Consider the following 16,051-nt stretch of genomic DNA (forward strand, 5'->3'; position numbering starts at 1 on the left):
GGATGCTGGGACTTGTAGTTTTTATGGTTTAACAGGCGAAACTCAAAAGAGTGAGTGGCGAAGGAAAAACAAATTATATCCTGTTAATATATATGTATATATTTACATATATGTAAAAAATATAAAATAGTTTAAGCATTAGCAAAAGTTTCAAAAGAGTAAAAATATTCATAAAAAGTGACAGTGAAGAAAAATTATACGTAGTGTGCATGTGCACACATATATATCCATATATAAAGATACACGTACCAAAAACCTTTTTGTAGATGTTTATTGGTTTTGTAATATTTTTACTATTTTATTTGATTTTTTTATCATATGTTTATAGACATAGGGTATATACATAGAGATGTATTCATATAAAAATAAGCATTATGAGTATACTAACAATACACACAACAGACCCACAGATAATTCTGTTTATACACACACAGCTTTCAATTAGCAAAATAAGATATTAACGAACATGTAAAAAAAAGTGCAAAATCATTGTTAAAAAAACAATCTCCATCCTGTTTCTGTATAATGTACAACATTAGTCAAAGTTATTAATATTCATTTATAGGCAGTTTTATTATATAATATGAATCTGTCTCAGGAGTGAGTCTTTGCTGAGCGCTGGTTCTGAGATTAAAAAGAAAAATGTCTTCAATGTGGTTCTTACAGATGTGTGGCAAATACAGAATATAACAATAAATCCACCATTTAAAGAGTTTCATTACAAATGTCTTATCCGCTATTGGAAAAAAGTGTGACACACTCAGGAACCTTTGTAGTGTTTGATGATTGACTTGGGGATCAAACTCAGATTATTATTGACAGCTGATCAGTCTCACTAGTTCCAGTTTTGGTTAACATAGTTTTAAGTCCAGTAACAATACGTCTGCGTACATAAAACGCAAAGAAAAAAGTGTTCATTTTAAAAAGCAAGCAAGAAACGATTATCATTCCCTGCAGAAATAGTTGTTGGAGTAAAACTCCTGATTTGAATCCTGTAACTTTATTAAACACAATGCTCCAAACATTCACACGCCACCTGCTGCACCTCCCCATGCACCTCCTTGATGTCCTCCATGTCGAGCACCACGCCTCTGGGCACGCCCCTTCCTTCCGCCACCCCGTCCACCTCCGAGGGACTCAGCACCCGGCTCCACACCCTGAACCCGGCCACCTGCCCGACGAAACCCTCCGCGGGGTCGAACCCGCCACCGACGGCGTCCTGCTCCTGGCCCAGCACCACCGATCCACCGCCGGGAATCTCCCAGCCCTTCCGGAAGTCGGAGCCCGAGGAGGCGAGCCGCCGGTCGCTGTAGTGCCAGAAGCGACCCTGGATGGAGGACCAGACGGCGCAGAGGTGGTGCCAGCGAGCGTCCAGGAGCGAGGACGCATGGAGACGCCGATACACGGGGTCTCCGATGACAAAGTCCAGGGAGGGGGAGGAAGAGGATGCGTGGGAGCGACGGGAAGATGAGGAAGAAGCAAAGGAAGATGAGGCGGAGAAGTTTCGTCCGTACAGGACTAATTGGTTGTCGTTGGCGTCCGTGGCGTAGGAGAGCAGAGTGCCGACGTGTGAGGCGTCCACGCGGAGCCACAAGCACACGGAGAGCTCAGGGAGGTCGGGGAGAGACCGGGAGAAGGTCACATAGTTCTCCGCTGAGGCCGAGGGGAAGAACAGCATGGAGTCCACGTTGCAGACTACAGAGAGAGGGAGAAGATACATAAGAACCTTGTAGCTAACGTTTAAAAAAAGAGACACACTATTACTTACTGGTTGCATCCTTCCTGGGGACGGGTTGTGCCGGGATCTTGTGCCTCACAGGCAGATGGAGGAAGTTGTGGATCACTGAAGACTCTACCTTTGAGTCGCTTCCTTCCTCTTCTCCTCCATTCAAGCCGCTCTCCTGTTCTTGAGTAGACTCAGACTGAGGAAGATCATCTGGAAGCTGGGCCTGGGGAGAGCCCTGACTGGTCCTGCTGTGTCTGTCTTTAGTGGGTTCAGGATAGGGTGGAGAATGAGGCCGGGGCCAAGAGGGGTGATCGGGGTGACGGTTCGACCGAGAATGGGATATTTGGGATTGTTGTGCAGGAAGATACTGCCCGGTATGGCTCGGCCGGAGCTGCTCCTGCAGGATCGGGTACTTCCTCTGGGCCCGGGTCTGCTGGATCTGTGCCTGGGGATGGTGAGAGTCAGGCTGGGGCAGGTAATCTGTGGACCGGGGCTCAAGATTTGAGTACTGGACTTGTGTCTGCTGATGAAATTCTGATTGAGGTCTTGACTTCTGGGTCTTCGACGGTTTAGGCTGGTTTGGTGTTGAATGGTGCTGACGAGGCTCCGGGTGGTTTCTGCCCCGCGCTGTGGACTCTGCTTGGTCGTCAGGGTGCGAGTAGCTGATACCTTCTGATCTGGGTTTGGCCACCGGGATCCTCCCGGGCCTCTCTCCTCTCGCCGTCTGGCTCGAGTCGAGGGACTCGCTCGGCCTCCACGGGACTCTGGTGTTGCCTCCTCCGTTCTGCTGCAGCACCTCGCCGAGCCGGCCCTCCAGCCGGCTCACGCGCTGTGCCTGGTTCTTCAGGGATTCCTGCAATCCCCTCAGCCCAATGAGCAGCTCGTCGCGCTGGTCCTGCAGCGCCGCCAGACGTTCGTCCTGGCTCTGGAGCTCCAGGGTGAGGTTGGAGTAATCGGGACCGGGATCAGGCTTCTGTTTCTGGGCGTGCCGGCGGTTCTCCCTCAGGTTCCTCTCCATCGAAGCCAGACGGCCCTCCATCCGTTTGCTCTTCTTCTCCAGCTTCTTACTCCACTCCCTTGGAGGATAATCAACGGGACTATTGCCATTTTATATTAAGTACACTCATGAGTTGTATAAAAGATAAATGGTGATACATGTTATAATAAATGAAAAGCATCGATTTCTGACTGAAAGTTATTGCCGATGGAGATCTCTGTGTATGTTGACAGGTAGATCTTCGAATGGGAAAAACATTTCCGTTGCATTAGAGGACATTAATCCAGTCAAAAGCCACTCACTCAAAACTTTAAATATCTTGCTTTGCATTAATAAATCATAATATTTGAGCATGCATCTATATTTTAGTTATCTTGCGTGACTGTCTCTTTAAGAAGATCTACTTCCTGTCATTTTATGCGCTGAAACTGGATTTACCTCAAATTGTTCTTATCTTCTCGCATCTGCTCTTCACTTTCCCCCCAGGAGGGATGTATTTGTGATAAATGTTTCCACAGATGTGTTCACAATAGACCTTTAATCACTAAATTCAGCGTCCGACCTCTGACCTGAGACCTTCTATCTCCTGCGTTGTGCTCAGCTTGAAGTGTTCGAGGTCCTGGGCCACGCGGTGCCAGTCGTCGCTCAGGGCCTGGACGCGTCTCTCCAGTCCGCCCGAGGAGTTCCTGTTCTGGTTCAGGGCCAACATGTCCAAGCGGGCCTGCGTCAGCGCCTGGAACTGCTGGAACTAACAAAGAAGAAATGTTTCCGCAAGTCTTTCTGCAGCTGTTTTGGATTTGAAGGTCAGGAAAATACTGCAAAAAACATACAATGTGATGACTTTTCCTCCCGAACAATCATTGTTGCAATGTTACTTTTTTCCACATCATTTCAGCTGTGGACCCACAGTATTTTGACCAAATTACTTTTGTTTTTGTGCATAAGCGTACACAAAGTGAGGAGGAGTAGGTCTGCAGGAACAGTGAAGGGTTTGAAATGAAAGCTTGTGGAGCTGTAAAACCTTAATTTTACGATTTTTGGCTAATTATTAATCATTGTTACATTAAAAACACATTACAAAATACAGTTTAGGCTCGGGTAGGCACTTCATTTCAAGAAGTATTATTGTTTTGGTTGCCGAAATTGTCTTTACACCCCGACAGCGATCAATAAAACCAACGGACTGACTGATAAAGAAATACATCTTGTATCTGCGGCTGTTGCAGTGCTAAAAATAAGACCCATATTATATCCCATCGCTTCATTAAAAGGTTGGATGGACGATACTTCAGTTCTTTAACGTTCATTCTGCACGAACTCAACACACAACTGAAAAAATACCAACGTAATAACAGCAAACACAAACACATGGAAGCAATAAAACAGTTTTAAAACTATTCTGTTATGACGGAAGTTGGCCACTGTTTATGCACACACACACACACACACACACACACACACACACACACACACACACACACACACACACACACACACACGGTCTGATTCCAACCTGCTCGTGGAGTCGTCGTAGTTTCTGCGACGCAGCATCGCCTCCCTGCACCTCGGCGGGCCGAGTGTGCAGCAGGAGCGCGTGCACCAGGATCAGGGGCCAGCGGCCCGGCCCGAGGCTGCACATGGTGCAGCGGAGCTGGGGTAGAAGCAGCTGGGAGCCTGGGTCCCCGTCTGGATGTCTGGAGGGGGGGAAGAGTAGAAGAGAGAAAGACAGCTGAAAAGGGCTGGCCTCGATACACACTGGATACACACAATTAACACATATGCACACACACGCAATACACAAAAGCACGCCCACGAGGTCGGACAAGACTTTCCATTTTCCACAACATCTTTGGGGACCTCAGAGGAAATGCAGATGGATAAAACAGGTACTCAGATTATTTTTCTCTTTCTCTCTCTCTCTCTCTCTCTCTCTCTCTCTCTCTCTCTCTCTCTCTCTCTCTCTCTCTCTCTCTCTCTCTCTGACTGCTGTCCAGTGTTTGTTAAATAGTGCGTTACTAAACTCATCTTTTTGTGCAGATAAAGATGTTTTTCTCCACCGCAAAGTTTGTTTAACTGGATCTTATACTAAAGTTTAGATTTATGCAAATCCTTTGCAATAAATTGTTTCTGTTTCTTGTTGTTTCTTGTATTTGTGTGTGTGTGTGTGTGTGTGTGTGTGTGTGTGTGTGTGTGTGCGTGTGTGTGTGTGTGTGTGTGTGTGTGTTTATGTGTGTTTATGTGTGTTGTACTCATATCAGTAAATGTAAATGCGTCGGCTGAGGGAGAAGCAGGCCGTTCTTTCCTCAACTCAACTAGCAGGGGGATCTGGCTCCTTTCTTCTTCTTCTTCTTCTTCTTCTTCTTCTTCTTCTTGTTGTTGTTGTTCTTCTTCTTCTCCTTCTTCTTCTGCTTTTTCTCTGACCCAATCCAGGAATCACACCGAGCATCCCTCCCTTCTGCTTTCTCTTCATGACCTGGTTGCAACACTTTGGCTTCATTTACGCTTAAAACTCAGTGACCAACAAACTGAACAATATTTAATTTAAAAGACAATGTAGATGCACTTGAATCTCATGTTTTGAGTCAGTCTGTAACTGTTTTCATTCCACAAATGTCCAATAATTCATGTGTTTTATTTTTACTGAGTTCAACATTTTTACAAATATTTTTTCCTGATCATAGCTCCAAAATATGTATTAATCTTAGATATTTTAACCCTTTAAATGTTTGTTTACATAATGCCACTGATGGATTTGAAATGTTTAATATTTTGTGTATGCTAATTTCACTTGCTCCATAATAAAGCAGCAACGTCTGTAATGGAAACCAGGAAAAAATAACATGCGTTTGCCCCGAGAAAGCGAAAAATATGAAAATGTCTGAAACTATTTTTAACCTAAATGTTTGATATGATGTGTATGCTTTTGGGTGCGTGTGATTAAAGGGTTTTAATGATGGTATTTGTGTCCTTTCGGTTCTTATTGTCTGTATTTTGACCACAAAATTTATATTATAGACTTATCAGGAGCTAAGGTTGAACTTCAAAAATTGAAAAGAAAAACTCCCACCCTTTTCAAAATATATGTCAAATGCTTTAAAACAGCAAAGATTATTGCACAATTGAAGATGAAAAAGCCAAAGAGTATTGTAATGCATGTGTAATACATTATTAAACATTTCTACAACAGTTCAAAATGTTCATTAATCACCAAAATCTCCACTTTTGTTTCCTTCATGAAAGTCCAGAGTGGACTCACAGTGATCACTTTCATTTTTGTTTTGCAGACACAGTTTGCTTCCTCCTCGTCTGTCGGACTGGAAAACCTGCAGCACGAGCAGCTTCATCGCTTGTAAAGTGAGACAGTGGGAGACACAGTTTATAGATATTACTGAACAAACTGACCCTGGAACAGATTGATGATGTCAGACATGGAAGAGGAGACGCCGCTGCTGGACAGAAGACCAACAGAGTCCAAGGTGGGAAACATTTCACTTCTTATATTGGCTTTTAAAATCTCATCAACATAAATATACTTTATGATTGATTTAATATGACCAATCTGTCAGGATTTACAGTATGATGTCACAATGATATTTAAAACAAGTCTGTATACGTCAGCCTTCACTTGAGTCTTGGATTAATTTAAGTTAGTTCACACAAATAAAGCCTGACTCCATTAAAGCTGTGCTGCGCAGCTAAAAAGAGAGAAACCTAGCAAGCTATTTCCCTTTGTTCAGATTGAGTTGGTACAATATAATTTATCACTGTAATGATGGCAGCCATTGGTTTTTAGATCGCAGATTTGAAGTCTCGAGTTCTTCCTTTTGGCCGTCGCCATCTTGGATTCCTTTGCAACCATTGAATGGTGTGACTCAGCCCTAAAGTATTCACTCTACTATTTGACTCTAGGTGGACCATAATTTACTAAATGAACATCATGCTGTATTGAAGAAGACTTGAAATGTTTACTGAGGGAATAAATCAAGGCTATAAACTTTTATACAACCAGAGGAGTCGCCCCCTGGTGGTCAGGAGAGAGAATGCAAGTTCAAGACTCTTCCATTTGGATTCACTCTGGTTTTAATACCAGAATGATGTTTCTGTAACGCTCTGCCTCTCAAAATAAACACACTTGGAAATCTATTTTGACTCTAAATTTGAAATTTTAAAGTGAAAGCTGTGAGATCCGCGTCCTTCCTCCCCAGATCAATAACTCCAGGCTCTTCCTGGCCGTCTTCTCGGCCGTCCTGGGCAACTTCAGCTTCGGTTACTCGCTGGTCTACTCGTCTCCGGTGCTGCCGAAGCTCAAGGGCCCCGACGCGGACCCCCGGCTCCGGATGGGCACGGAGCTGGCCGCCTGGTTCGGCTCCATCTACCCGCTGGGCGCGGCGGCCGGCGGGCTCGGGGCCATGATGCTCAACGACATGATCGGACGCAAGATGAGCATCATGATGTCGGCGCTGCCGTCGGCTATCGGGTCAGTCACGACGTGGTGGAAAGCGAGCTCACTTTACGGCCCTGCAGGCCACGCAGAAGGTCAAATTAGGCAACACGATAATACAACATCTGTGTGGTTTGACAGTAGGTGGGTTGCAGAAGTGAATATTAAAAAATATGATGCGTTATTCTACTTTAGACAACAAAGCAGTAAAATAAGTCGTTAGAAGTTGTTCTTGCTGTTTGTACTTTAAAGAGAAAATATGTTAAATGAGTATTTAAAGGAGCAATACTTTGAATGCAGGGTTTACGGTTATTGCAAAGTATTTTCTGCCATATTTGCAGCCTAATGCATCTGAATACTGAGGCTTTTATCTTTCAAATGGTGTCATCTATCATACTTAATGGCCTTATTTTTACATATTATATTCTATAACACAATCCCTATTGTTCTACCAGTGTTTTCTGGAAAATTTTGACATGAACAAAGTTTAAAATGTGCATTCTGTGTTGTTTAAATGCACATTCTTGCTATAAAAGGATTGCTTTTGTCTCCGTTAGTGACGTATTTATGTTTCGCAATAGGAGACATTCATCATTAATAGCACCTGTGCATCCTGGTAAATGCAGTTGTGTGTTTTAACAATGACCCGTGTGTGTAGATACATGCTGATGGGCGGGGCCTTCGACGTATGGATGCTCCTTTTGGGCCGGTTCCTCACCGGCGTAGCCGGAGGGATGACCGCAGCATCCATTCCTGTAGGTTTCTTTCACCAATTAATGCAACTTTTCCTCTTGTTTTTGGTCCCAATTACACTCATTTTTAGTTCAGAGATCGATACGACAGGCCTGTAAAGTGCGTGTGTGTTTTTTCCTAACCTGTCCTTGTGTGTTTGTGTGTTTGTGTCACAGGTTTACATCTCAGAGATCTCCCACAAAGACGTGAGAGGAGCGTTGGGCTCCTGCCCTCAGATCACCGCCGTGTTCGGGGCGCTGGCGCTCTACGCCCTCGGTACGACCACGCAGAACATCCTTTAAAAAGCAGTGTAAAGTTTAGCGGCCGTGCACGTTGCACTTCTGGGTCTTTGCCCGTTTAACGGCGATGCAACTGGGGTATTTTGACGTGATGCATGCGAATTGTTCCGCTTCTGTAACCTGACACACCCTCCCGCGCTGCGTCACCCTCAGGGGCGGTGCTGCCGTGGCGGTGGCTGGCCGTGGCGGGGGAGGTGCCCGCCCTGCTGATGACGGTGCTGATGGCGTTCATGCCCAGCTCCCCCAGGAGGCTGCTGGCCCTGGGCAGACAGCAGCGGGCCGAGCGGGCCCTCCGCTGGCTGAGGGGGAAACACTACGACGCCGACATCGAGCTCTGCGCCATACAGGTGGGCGCCGGGCGGCCGGGCGGCCGTGAGGCGCTCGCATCGTACTAGATGAGATAAAATATATGAGATAATCCTTTATTGCTCCCGTTGTGCACATACAATACCATGTTTTCTTTATTAAATGCTCATTTCATTGTTCTGCAGCACAGCATCAACACACAGGGTAAAGTCACATGGTCGCAGCTGGCCACGCCCATCTTCTACAAACCCATCCTCATCTCGGTGGTGATGCGTTTCCTGCAGCAGATGACGGGCATCACGCCCGTCCTGGTCTACCTGGAGACCATCTTCTCCCAAAGCAGCGTCTCGCTGCCGCCCAGGTGAGGACGTCTCTTCTGCCGCTCCGTCGTCAGTCCATTCAGCCATCTTTTTTTGTCCGTTGAACTAAATCCTCTCCTTGTTTCCGTGTCTCTCAGTTACGACGCCATCATCGTGGGCGCGGTCCGCCTCTTTTCCGTCGCCGTGGCGGCCAGTTTGATGGACAGGGCCGGACGCAAAGCGCTGCTGTACACGTCGAGTCTGCTGATGTTCCTGGCCGCTCTGACTCTGACCATGAACTCCCACGTCGGGGCGTGCCCTCCAGGCCCCGCCCCTCCTAACCTCACCGCCGGTTGGGACTACGGCTCCCACAATGCCGTTGGGGACACTTTGGCTGCCGGCCCCCAAACGGCGGCGGGCCTCATCCCTCTCATCAGCACCATGGTGTTCATATTTGGTGAGTGTTGTGTTGAAAAGACACGATAAAGGTTCAGATAAGAGAGAATATTAAATAGAATAAAATACACACAACAGAACAATTAAAATACACTCACCATTATAAAGAGACAACTCGACCAATGTTTCCACAGCCGGGACTTGTAGTACTAAACTTTATGTTTCTTAAAACCAAGAGGATTTACTTTCCAGAGCCAATAAGCCGACAAATAACTGTCTACAGAATATTTCTTCAAGCCAAAACTACTGTATTTGGATGTATTGAACACAACAAGTAAAATACAAGTAGTACATGAAGAATATCAAATGTCACAAATGACAATGCAAGTTTCATTTCTTCCTGTGTGTCATCTTCATTTACTCTTAACCAGAAACATTTGATATTTCTGAACAACATCTCACATGTGTCACTTTTATCATAACGCCAAAAGTATTCAAACAGCGCTAGTGGTTGCAGAGATACACACTTTGTAGTTTGGGATGACATTTTCGAGGGAAAAGGCCTAAAAATAAAAACTTTTCATCTCCTGCCAACATCAGGTCAAAGGTTGGTTCATAATCTGTAAAACTATTACATTCAGATCCGCGTCAGCAGACGTCAACAGTAGCATTTAGCTGCAACTGGCGCACGCTGTAAACACATCGGGCGGCTACACGTCATAAATACAGTCACAAGAAAATCACATTTTGTCTTGTTCCGACGAGTTCAGACCTGTTATGTCCTCGAGTAATTTTGTGACTCTTTGTTCTTCTCGAAGCAACACCCATCTGCTCGTGAATAAAACTCTCTCCCTGGGTCATTCACTACAATTGGCTCCAATTATATAATCACGCCTATAACTTAATTGGGGGAAAAATGTCCCGAAAGTCCCGGCGTGGTCATCGGCGTGGCGCGACTGAGATTAAAATGTCGATTAAGCGACGGGGAGTCCGGTCCACATCTCGAACGCAGAGCCCTTTAACAACCTGTCCTCCGACGGCCTCCCGCTACACACCTGCACCTTTCATCCGCCTCGCTTTGTTTGCCGCTCTCTCCCAGGATACGCCATGGGATGGGGCCCGATCACGTGGCTGCTGATGTCGGAGGTGTTGCCGCTGGCCGCCAGGGGCGTGGCCTCGGGCCTGTGCGTGACCGTCAGCTGGCTGACGGCCTTCGCGCTCACCTACGCCTTCACGCACATGGTGGACGGGTACGGCCTGTACCTGCCCTACCTGTGCTTCACGGTGGTGTGCGTGCTCTGCCTGCTGTTCAGCGCCGTCTGCGTGCCGGAGACCCGCGGACGCTCGCTGGAGGAGATCGAGAACTATTTCAGGACGGGGAGGACGTTCACCATCGGCAGGAGTCCGGAGGGGGAAGCGCCGACGAACTGAAGCGATGTATACCTCTGAAAAAACATGTGTAATAATCTATATTAAGAGCTGACAACTAGAATAATGACTGACTAGCGAGGTCAAAAGCGATTAACAAAAGGTCAATAATAATAATGCTAATAATCACGTCATGTTAATAAAGAAAGATACGACACCAACACACGGTGTTCCCACATTGGGTAACACTTATAATAACTGTAATAACTGATATGACGCATTATCGGACACTTAATCCATCATTTATGAAGCTTTATAAATGATAGATTCACGGTTTGTAGATTAAGTTATTTAGTTATTATAAAGTGTTACCGAAGATTGATTTCATGTGTAAATACACATTTTAATTGTCCATTTTCCTGACAATGCTTTGTATTGTGTTGTCCATGTTTATATGTTTAACAGTAACTGTACACTCTTGAGTGCTGACATGTTGTACTATGAACTATGTCAAAATATCCGCTACACAAAGTAGACAATACGTACAATATGTAACGCAAATAAACAACACATTTACTTTGAAATGTGTTTTAATTCTGTGAGCAAACAGGTCACCACCTGTAAAAAAAAAAAAAGAAAAAACTGGTTCGCCATCTTCCTCTGCGCTTAAAAAAATAAGCACGAAAAAGAGGACAGGAAGTGATGTCACACACTCAGCGGCGGCGGCGGCTGAGCCGGCCTGGTCACATGCCACAGCGCTCGCTCACCGAGGCAGAGTCGAGTCTGACTCACAGCCTCCTCGTCCTCCTCCTCCTCCTCCTCCTCCTCCTCCTCTTCCTCACTCACAACACTCATCTCCACGTCGCTGAATCACTGCAGTTTTTTTCTGTTTTTAGACGCAACAATACGACAAAACACGCGTTACAAGAGTAAAGTACCACTTAGGGAGGGAGTGGGACCAATTGTTCAATCAGCGCTGTGTTTCCTAATGAATATGTGATGCAGTTTGAGATTATGTGACACTAAACGTCTTCATCAAGGTGGAACAAAACATCGAAACAGAATTAATAATATATATTTATGTCGTTACGAATGAAAATAGAAAGTAGAAAATAAAATATAGTTAGAAGTGCTGCTGGATAATCATAACCAGCCAGAAACTTCACAAAAGTAAGACTGTGTACTTTATTATTTGATTTTATAGGTACTAACTTTTTACTACCAGAGGGTAGACAAAAAAACAGGAACACCAGACCTCACCTGAGTTCCCATCACACCACTTCTATGTCTTCTATGTTTGATTTAGTTCCATCAAAGAAAGGAGACAACAAAGGTTTCAGAGTGCATGTGCTCGTGTGTGTGTGTGTGTGTGTGTGTGTGTGTGTGTGTGTGTGTGACATTGAGTCCTTCAGCCGCACCTTACCAAAGCATTGATGCCAAGCAAAGGGAAGGCTTTAGAGCAGCATGAGTGCAGGAATCTTTAAAAGGTAAATGGTTAATAGAGTGTACTTGTACAACGCTTTTCTAGTATTCCTCCACTTGAAATGCTTCAGCGCTGCAAGTCATCATTCACCCATTCACACCCATTCACACACCACCGTGAGGAATCATTCATATTCACACACGGGGGCAAAGTGTAGTGAAACCTGTCGGCTGCTTACAGGTGAATAAAACATGTAATAAAATAAAACAGCGTTAAAGGGATGTGTTATTGTGTTAAAAACGGTGTTTCTGTGTCCAGACAAGTATTTAATATCTACAACATTATTTATTTACTCCCAAAGTGTCCTTGTTGGAGCTTTATCTGCCCTATAATCCTATAATTTAGTTTCTGTAGAGATGCAATTGGCTTCATGTATGAGCTGCTAATTCAGATTTGCTTTTGAAGAACTGTAACTGTTGTCATCTATAGTGGTTATTTCCATAAAAAAAACACAATGTAATGATTAGGAAATGAATAATTTGTATTTATATTGAAAAAAAATAATAATTGGGGGCATTAATAGTTTTAATTTTACATTTTAATCCGTCGTTAGTACATTTTTCTCTCGAATATCTTCAATTTATGTGAAACAACTGCATTAATTAAGATTCTCAGCAAAAACTAGTAAAAAAAGATTACGTTTAAGTATGTTTAAGTACTTTTATACACATTTTTATTTGTACATCTCTATATTTAATATTGTACTGTTTAATTGTGTTTCATTACTGTTCTTCTGTTTATTTATATTCTCTATTTACTTGTGAGCAATGCTGCCGTAATCCTGTAATTTCCCCCCTGAGGGACTAATAAAGGATTATCTTATCATAGTAGTGACATAATTTACCTTCTGCAGACTCATTTTTACTGTTGAACTCGTCGTCAAGTCTTCAAGCTTCACGCTGAGGAACTTCCACGTTTACGACGTGTCAGTGTGACGTTAATGTCGTCGTAAAACTATCACATGGTACTAAAAAAAAGGTGTTTTTTTGACTCTTGTGTATGATTACTAGATTACAACGAGGCCAGTAAAATAAAACTTTCTCGAGACAAACGTTCTTTATTTTGGCTCCGCCGAGCTCGTCCTTAAAGTCAGGTAACCTTTAACGAGTCATGTGATGAGCTCATCAGACAGAAAACATTACAGGAATAATCCTCAGATCAATACTTGAACGCAATCATACCCCCGCAAGCGGCTAAAAGGTATGCAGCACTAAAAGTGTTTAGCCTGTAGCTGTGTGTTTGTGTCACGCTGACGTCAAATATGGAAAGTATTTGTACACACATTTGTTTCTTTTTGTGAACGAGCACTCGAGGTCAGAGGAAGAGCACGAACAGAGAAACTGAATACACTTTGTCGTGTCATTTAATCTGCGAAAACACAAAATGATTTACAGTCTTCGTCGTGACTTTGTTGTGTACAACAACAAAGTCGTCTGTTTCCAGGTGAGCAAACAGACGGACGATGAGAAGAAAGAGGGATGAGAGCGGAGGTGGAGAGGAGCAGGCAGGTGGAGACGTCAGTGACGCTCTCAGCTGTTCACTCAGTGGCTTTGTACCTCCGGAGCCAGAGGCTATTTATATCTGGCTCCTCCCCTTCCTTCATCAACGCTCCTCACCCTTTCTCCTCGTCTCTCCATCACGCCCTCCTCCTCTTCTTCCTCCTCCTCTTCCTCCTTGTGCAATAAAAATCCTCCTCTGACCACCAAACAAAATGAATACAAAAGAAATGTGATCAATAAATCCTTTTAAAAAATGTGTTTCTATTCATTCATTCATAAAAAATATGTATTTGACTCTCAGCCTTTTGATATATATATATATATATATATATATATATATATATATATATATATATATATATATATATATATATATATAGTAAAAAGATGATCTTATCTCTTGTCTTATTGACCTCTCACGTTATGCAGATGATACTCAACAGAACTGTTAAAGTCAACCAGATTACAATTTTGTTTTCATTGTTTTTGGCATCAAAAATCTTTTATCTTGACACAAATTATATTTAGTCGCATATTCTCCTGTCCAGTAAAACAGTTTCTCGCTGGCAAAGAAATAAAAACACTATTTTCTCCCCCGCTTGCTTAAATAAACCCAGACTGAACTTTGCGGGTTATGAGGATTGAACTCATATCGTACCTCACCTGGGGGGTGAATACCTCTGTGATACAGGCAACATGCTACATTTTTTAAATACCTTTTGAATCAGATAGTATAGCTTTCAGGCCCAAGGCGACATTTTTCTCAGACGAAATGCTAAAAGCGATTGATCACTTCAAAAGTGACGGATAAAGAGCTGATAACGACGCCCAACACACGACGGCGTCTCAGAAGTGAAGCCATGGACGGACGGTGTTAGCGCCGTTAGCTGTTAGCACTGTTAGCTTCTAGCACCGTTAGCTGCTAGCCACTGGCTCAGCCGTCTCCATGTCGAGATCCACGTTGAGGCAATAACTCAAATATGCTCTGAATTTCCAATTTAGCACCTTTAAATAGGCTTTTTTTTGCATTTTAGACAGAATTTAACAATTTTATTACTATCCAATTACAAGTATGATTTAAATAAAACTATATTATTCTGTAATGTTAATTATTTTACTGGTCTTGCTTTACTTATGGTTTGAAAAGTACACAAAGCTCAACATTATTATATATCATTTAATTTCATTTGGTGATTAGAGAAATGTAATTCTGCGTGTCTTCTCTTTAATTGGAGTAATTGGTTATGAACAATGGATGAATTATTGGATGAATTATTGTTCTTAGTGTTCGCATCAGTGTCACGGCTATTAAGGAGAAAAAGCCCTGTAATCCCGTGTCCCAGATAATACACACACACACACACACACACACACACACACACACACACACACACCTCGGTCTCTTTACGGAATGTTAAAGTCTGCAGGGATTGGTCTAATCTCTGGAATGCTGCTCATCAGGCCCATCGAAACACACACACACACACACACACACACACACACACACACACACTCTCACCTCACCTAATTGACATCATGAGCAGAGGCAACACCCCATGGTCTCACACAGACACACACACACACAAACACACACCTTGTCTACTGTCGATAAGACTGAGGTGTTTGGGGGTGAATGCAAAATTGGGAAAGACAACTTATACATTGTATTATTATTATTATCATAATTATTATTATTATTATTACAGAAAACTCCTTCCATATTAGTCTTTACAGATTAAGATGAGTCCGGTGGATGCAGACGGCCTTCAGAGACATAGATTAACACGTGTTATCACAACTATTCCCCGGCCTCGCCGTACATACGTGTGAAGGTGTGTTCGGGCAAGGCCCTGCACCGCCAGCAGAACTCTGTGATCCAGTGACCAACTATTGAAAAATGTGGTTGAACTGGCCGGCTCCCAGCTGACTGGGAGGAAAAGAAAATGCCGGACGTCTTCCGAGCGCGACGACAGTAACAAAAAGAAAAAGAAACATCTGATCCGTCCACGTGAACCTGTCTTCTCGCCGGAGAGAAATGCAACTAAATGCTGCATTTTGGCATCAATCCCTGAGTCGTGTGTAGTTTACGTAGACAAACCTCTCAACGCTGCGTCCTCCTGCAGCTCTCCGGCTAACAATGTCCAGCGATTGGGTGGATTTGTACGTACTGTGCGTCTATTGTGCGGTTATGTGTTCCTGATTTATTTCTATTGTGTTTGTTTGCAGCAACATAATAGAGCAAAGTCTGAAAAGAGCATCATTCAACTCTCAGTTAAAGGACCACGGCAGCCTTTCAGGACTTCCTGGGAAATACAGAAACCTTTCATCCTATTTTTTAGGCCCGAAAATGTCATCCTCAAATTATAAAGAGTGTATCTCTGCAACCATGAGGGCTGTTTGAATATATGTAGTGTTATAATAAAAGGCTACACATGTGAGATGTTGTTCAGATGCGTAAATATCAGTCTACATGTTGCTGATTAAGAGAAGAAATTTGCATTATGG

General features: G+C 43.7%; 2 protein-coding genes across 3 annotated transcripts; one reads left to right on the forward strand and one right to left on the reverse strand.

The window, feature by feature from the left end:
• Nucleotides 1–313: 313 nt before the first annotated feature.
• ptx4 (pentraxin 4, long) lies at nucleotides 314–4,362 on the reverse strand. The gene is made up of 4 exons (XM_068579286.1): nucleotides 4,237–4,362; nucleotides 3,293–3,471; nucleotides 1,769–2,802; nucleotides 314–1,695 (listed from the first exon to the last, which is right to left on the reverse strand). The coding sequence occupies exons 1-4, from the start codon at nucleotides 4,360–4,362 to the stop codon at nucleotides 1,004–1,006; spliced, it is 2,031 nt and encodes a 676-aa protein (XP_068435387.1). The 3' UTR covers nucleotides 314–1,003.
• Nucleotides 3,458–11,095, forward strand: slc2a6 (solute carrier family 2 member 6). 2 transcript variants are annotated; one of them, XM_068579289.1, is made up of 9 exons: nucleotides 3,458–3,526; nucleotides 6,008–6,199; nucleotides 6,929–7,200; nucleotides 7,823–7,919; nucleotides 8,073–8,172; nucleotides 8,349–8,542; nucleotides 8,687–8,862; nucleotides 8,959–9,257; nucleotides 10,296–11,095. In XM_068579289.1, the coding sequence occupies exons 2-9, from the start codon at nucleotides 6,140–6,142 to the stop codon at nucleotides 10,625–10,627; spliced, it is 1,530 nt and encodes a 509-aa protein (XP_068435390.1). In that variant the 5' UTR covers nucleotides 3,458–3,526; nucleotides 6,008–6,139; the 3' UTR covers nucleotides 10,628–11,095. The 2 variants fall into 2 exon arrangements, with proteins under 2 accessions (XP_068435390.1, XP_068435388.1); XM_068579287.1 differs by lacking the exon at nucleotides 3,458–3,526 and adding an exon at nucleotides 4,517–4,609.
• Nucleotides 11,096–16,051: the final 4,956 nt, after the last annotated feature.

Source organism: Clinocottus analis, unplaced genomic scaffold (genome assembly GCF_023055335.1).
Source record: "Clinocottus analis isolate CAN_PGR_092001 unplaced genomic scaffold, fCliAna1.0.p SCAF_16, whole genome shotgun sequence".
Classification (NCBI taxonomy): Eukaryota; Metazoa; Chordata; class Actinopteri; order Perciformes; family Cottidae; genus Clinocottus; species Clinocottus analis.

Excerpts from the sequence above, each read along its gene's own strand:
- ptx4 (XM_068579286.1), bottom strand. The coding sequence starts at position 4,362 with ATGTGCAGCCTCGGGCCGGGCCGCTGGCCCCTGATCCTGGTGCACGCG. Across the intron at positions 3,472-4,236 it reads TACGACGACTCCACGAGCAG|TTCCAGCAGTTCCAGGCGCT; the intron begins GTTGGAATCAGA and ends CTTCTTTGTTAG. Across the intron at positions 2,803-3,292 it reads CAGGAGATAGAAGGTCTCAG|GGAGTGGAGTAAGAAGCTGG; the intron begins GTCAGAGGTCGG and ends TTATCCTCCAAG.
- slc2a6 (XM_068579289.1), top strand. The coding sequence starts at position 6,140 with ATGATGTCAGACATGGAAGAGGAGACGCCGCTGCTGGACAGAAGACCA. Across the intron at positions 7,201-7,822 it reads GCGCTGCCGTCGGCTATCGG|ATACATGCTGATGGGCGGGG; the intron begins GTCAGTCACGAC and ends CCGTGTGTGTAG. Across the intron at positions 7,920-8,072 it reads TGACCGCAGCATCCATTCCT|GTTTACATCTCAGAGATCTC; the intron begins GTAGGTTTCTTT and ends TTTGTGTCACAG.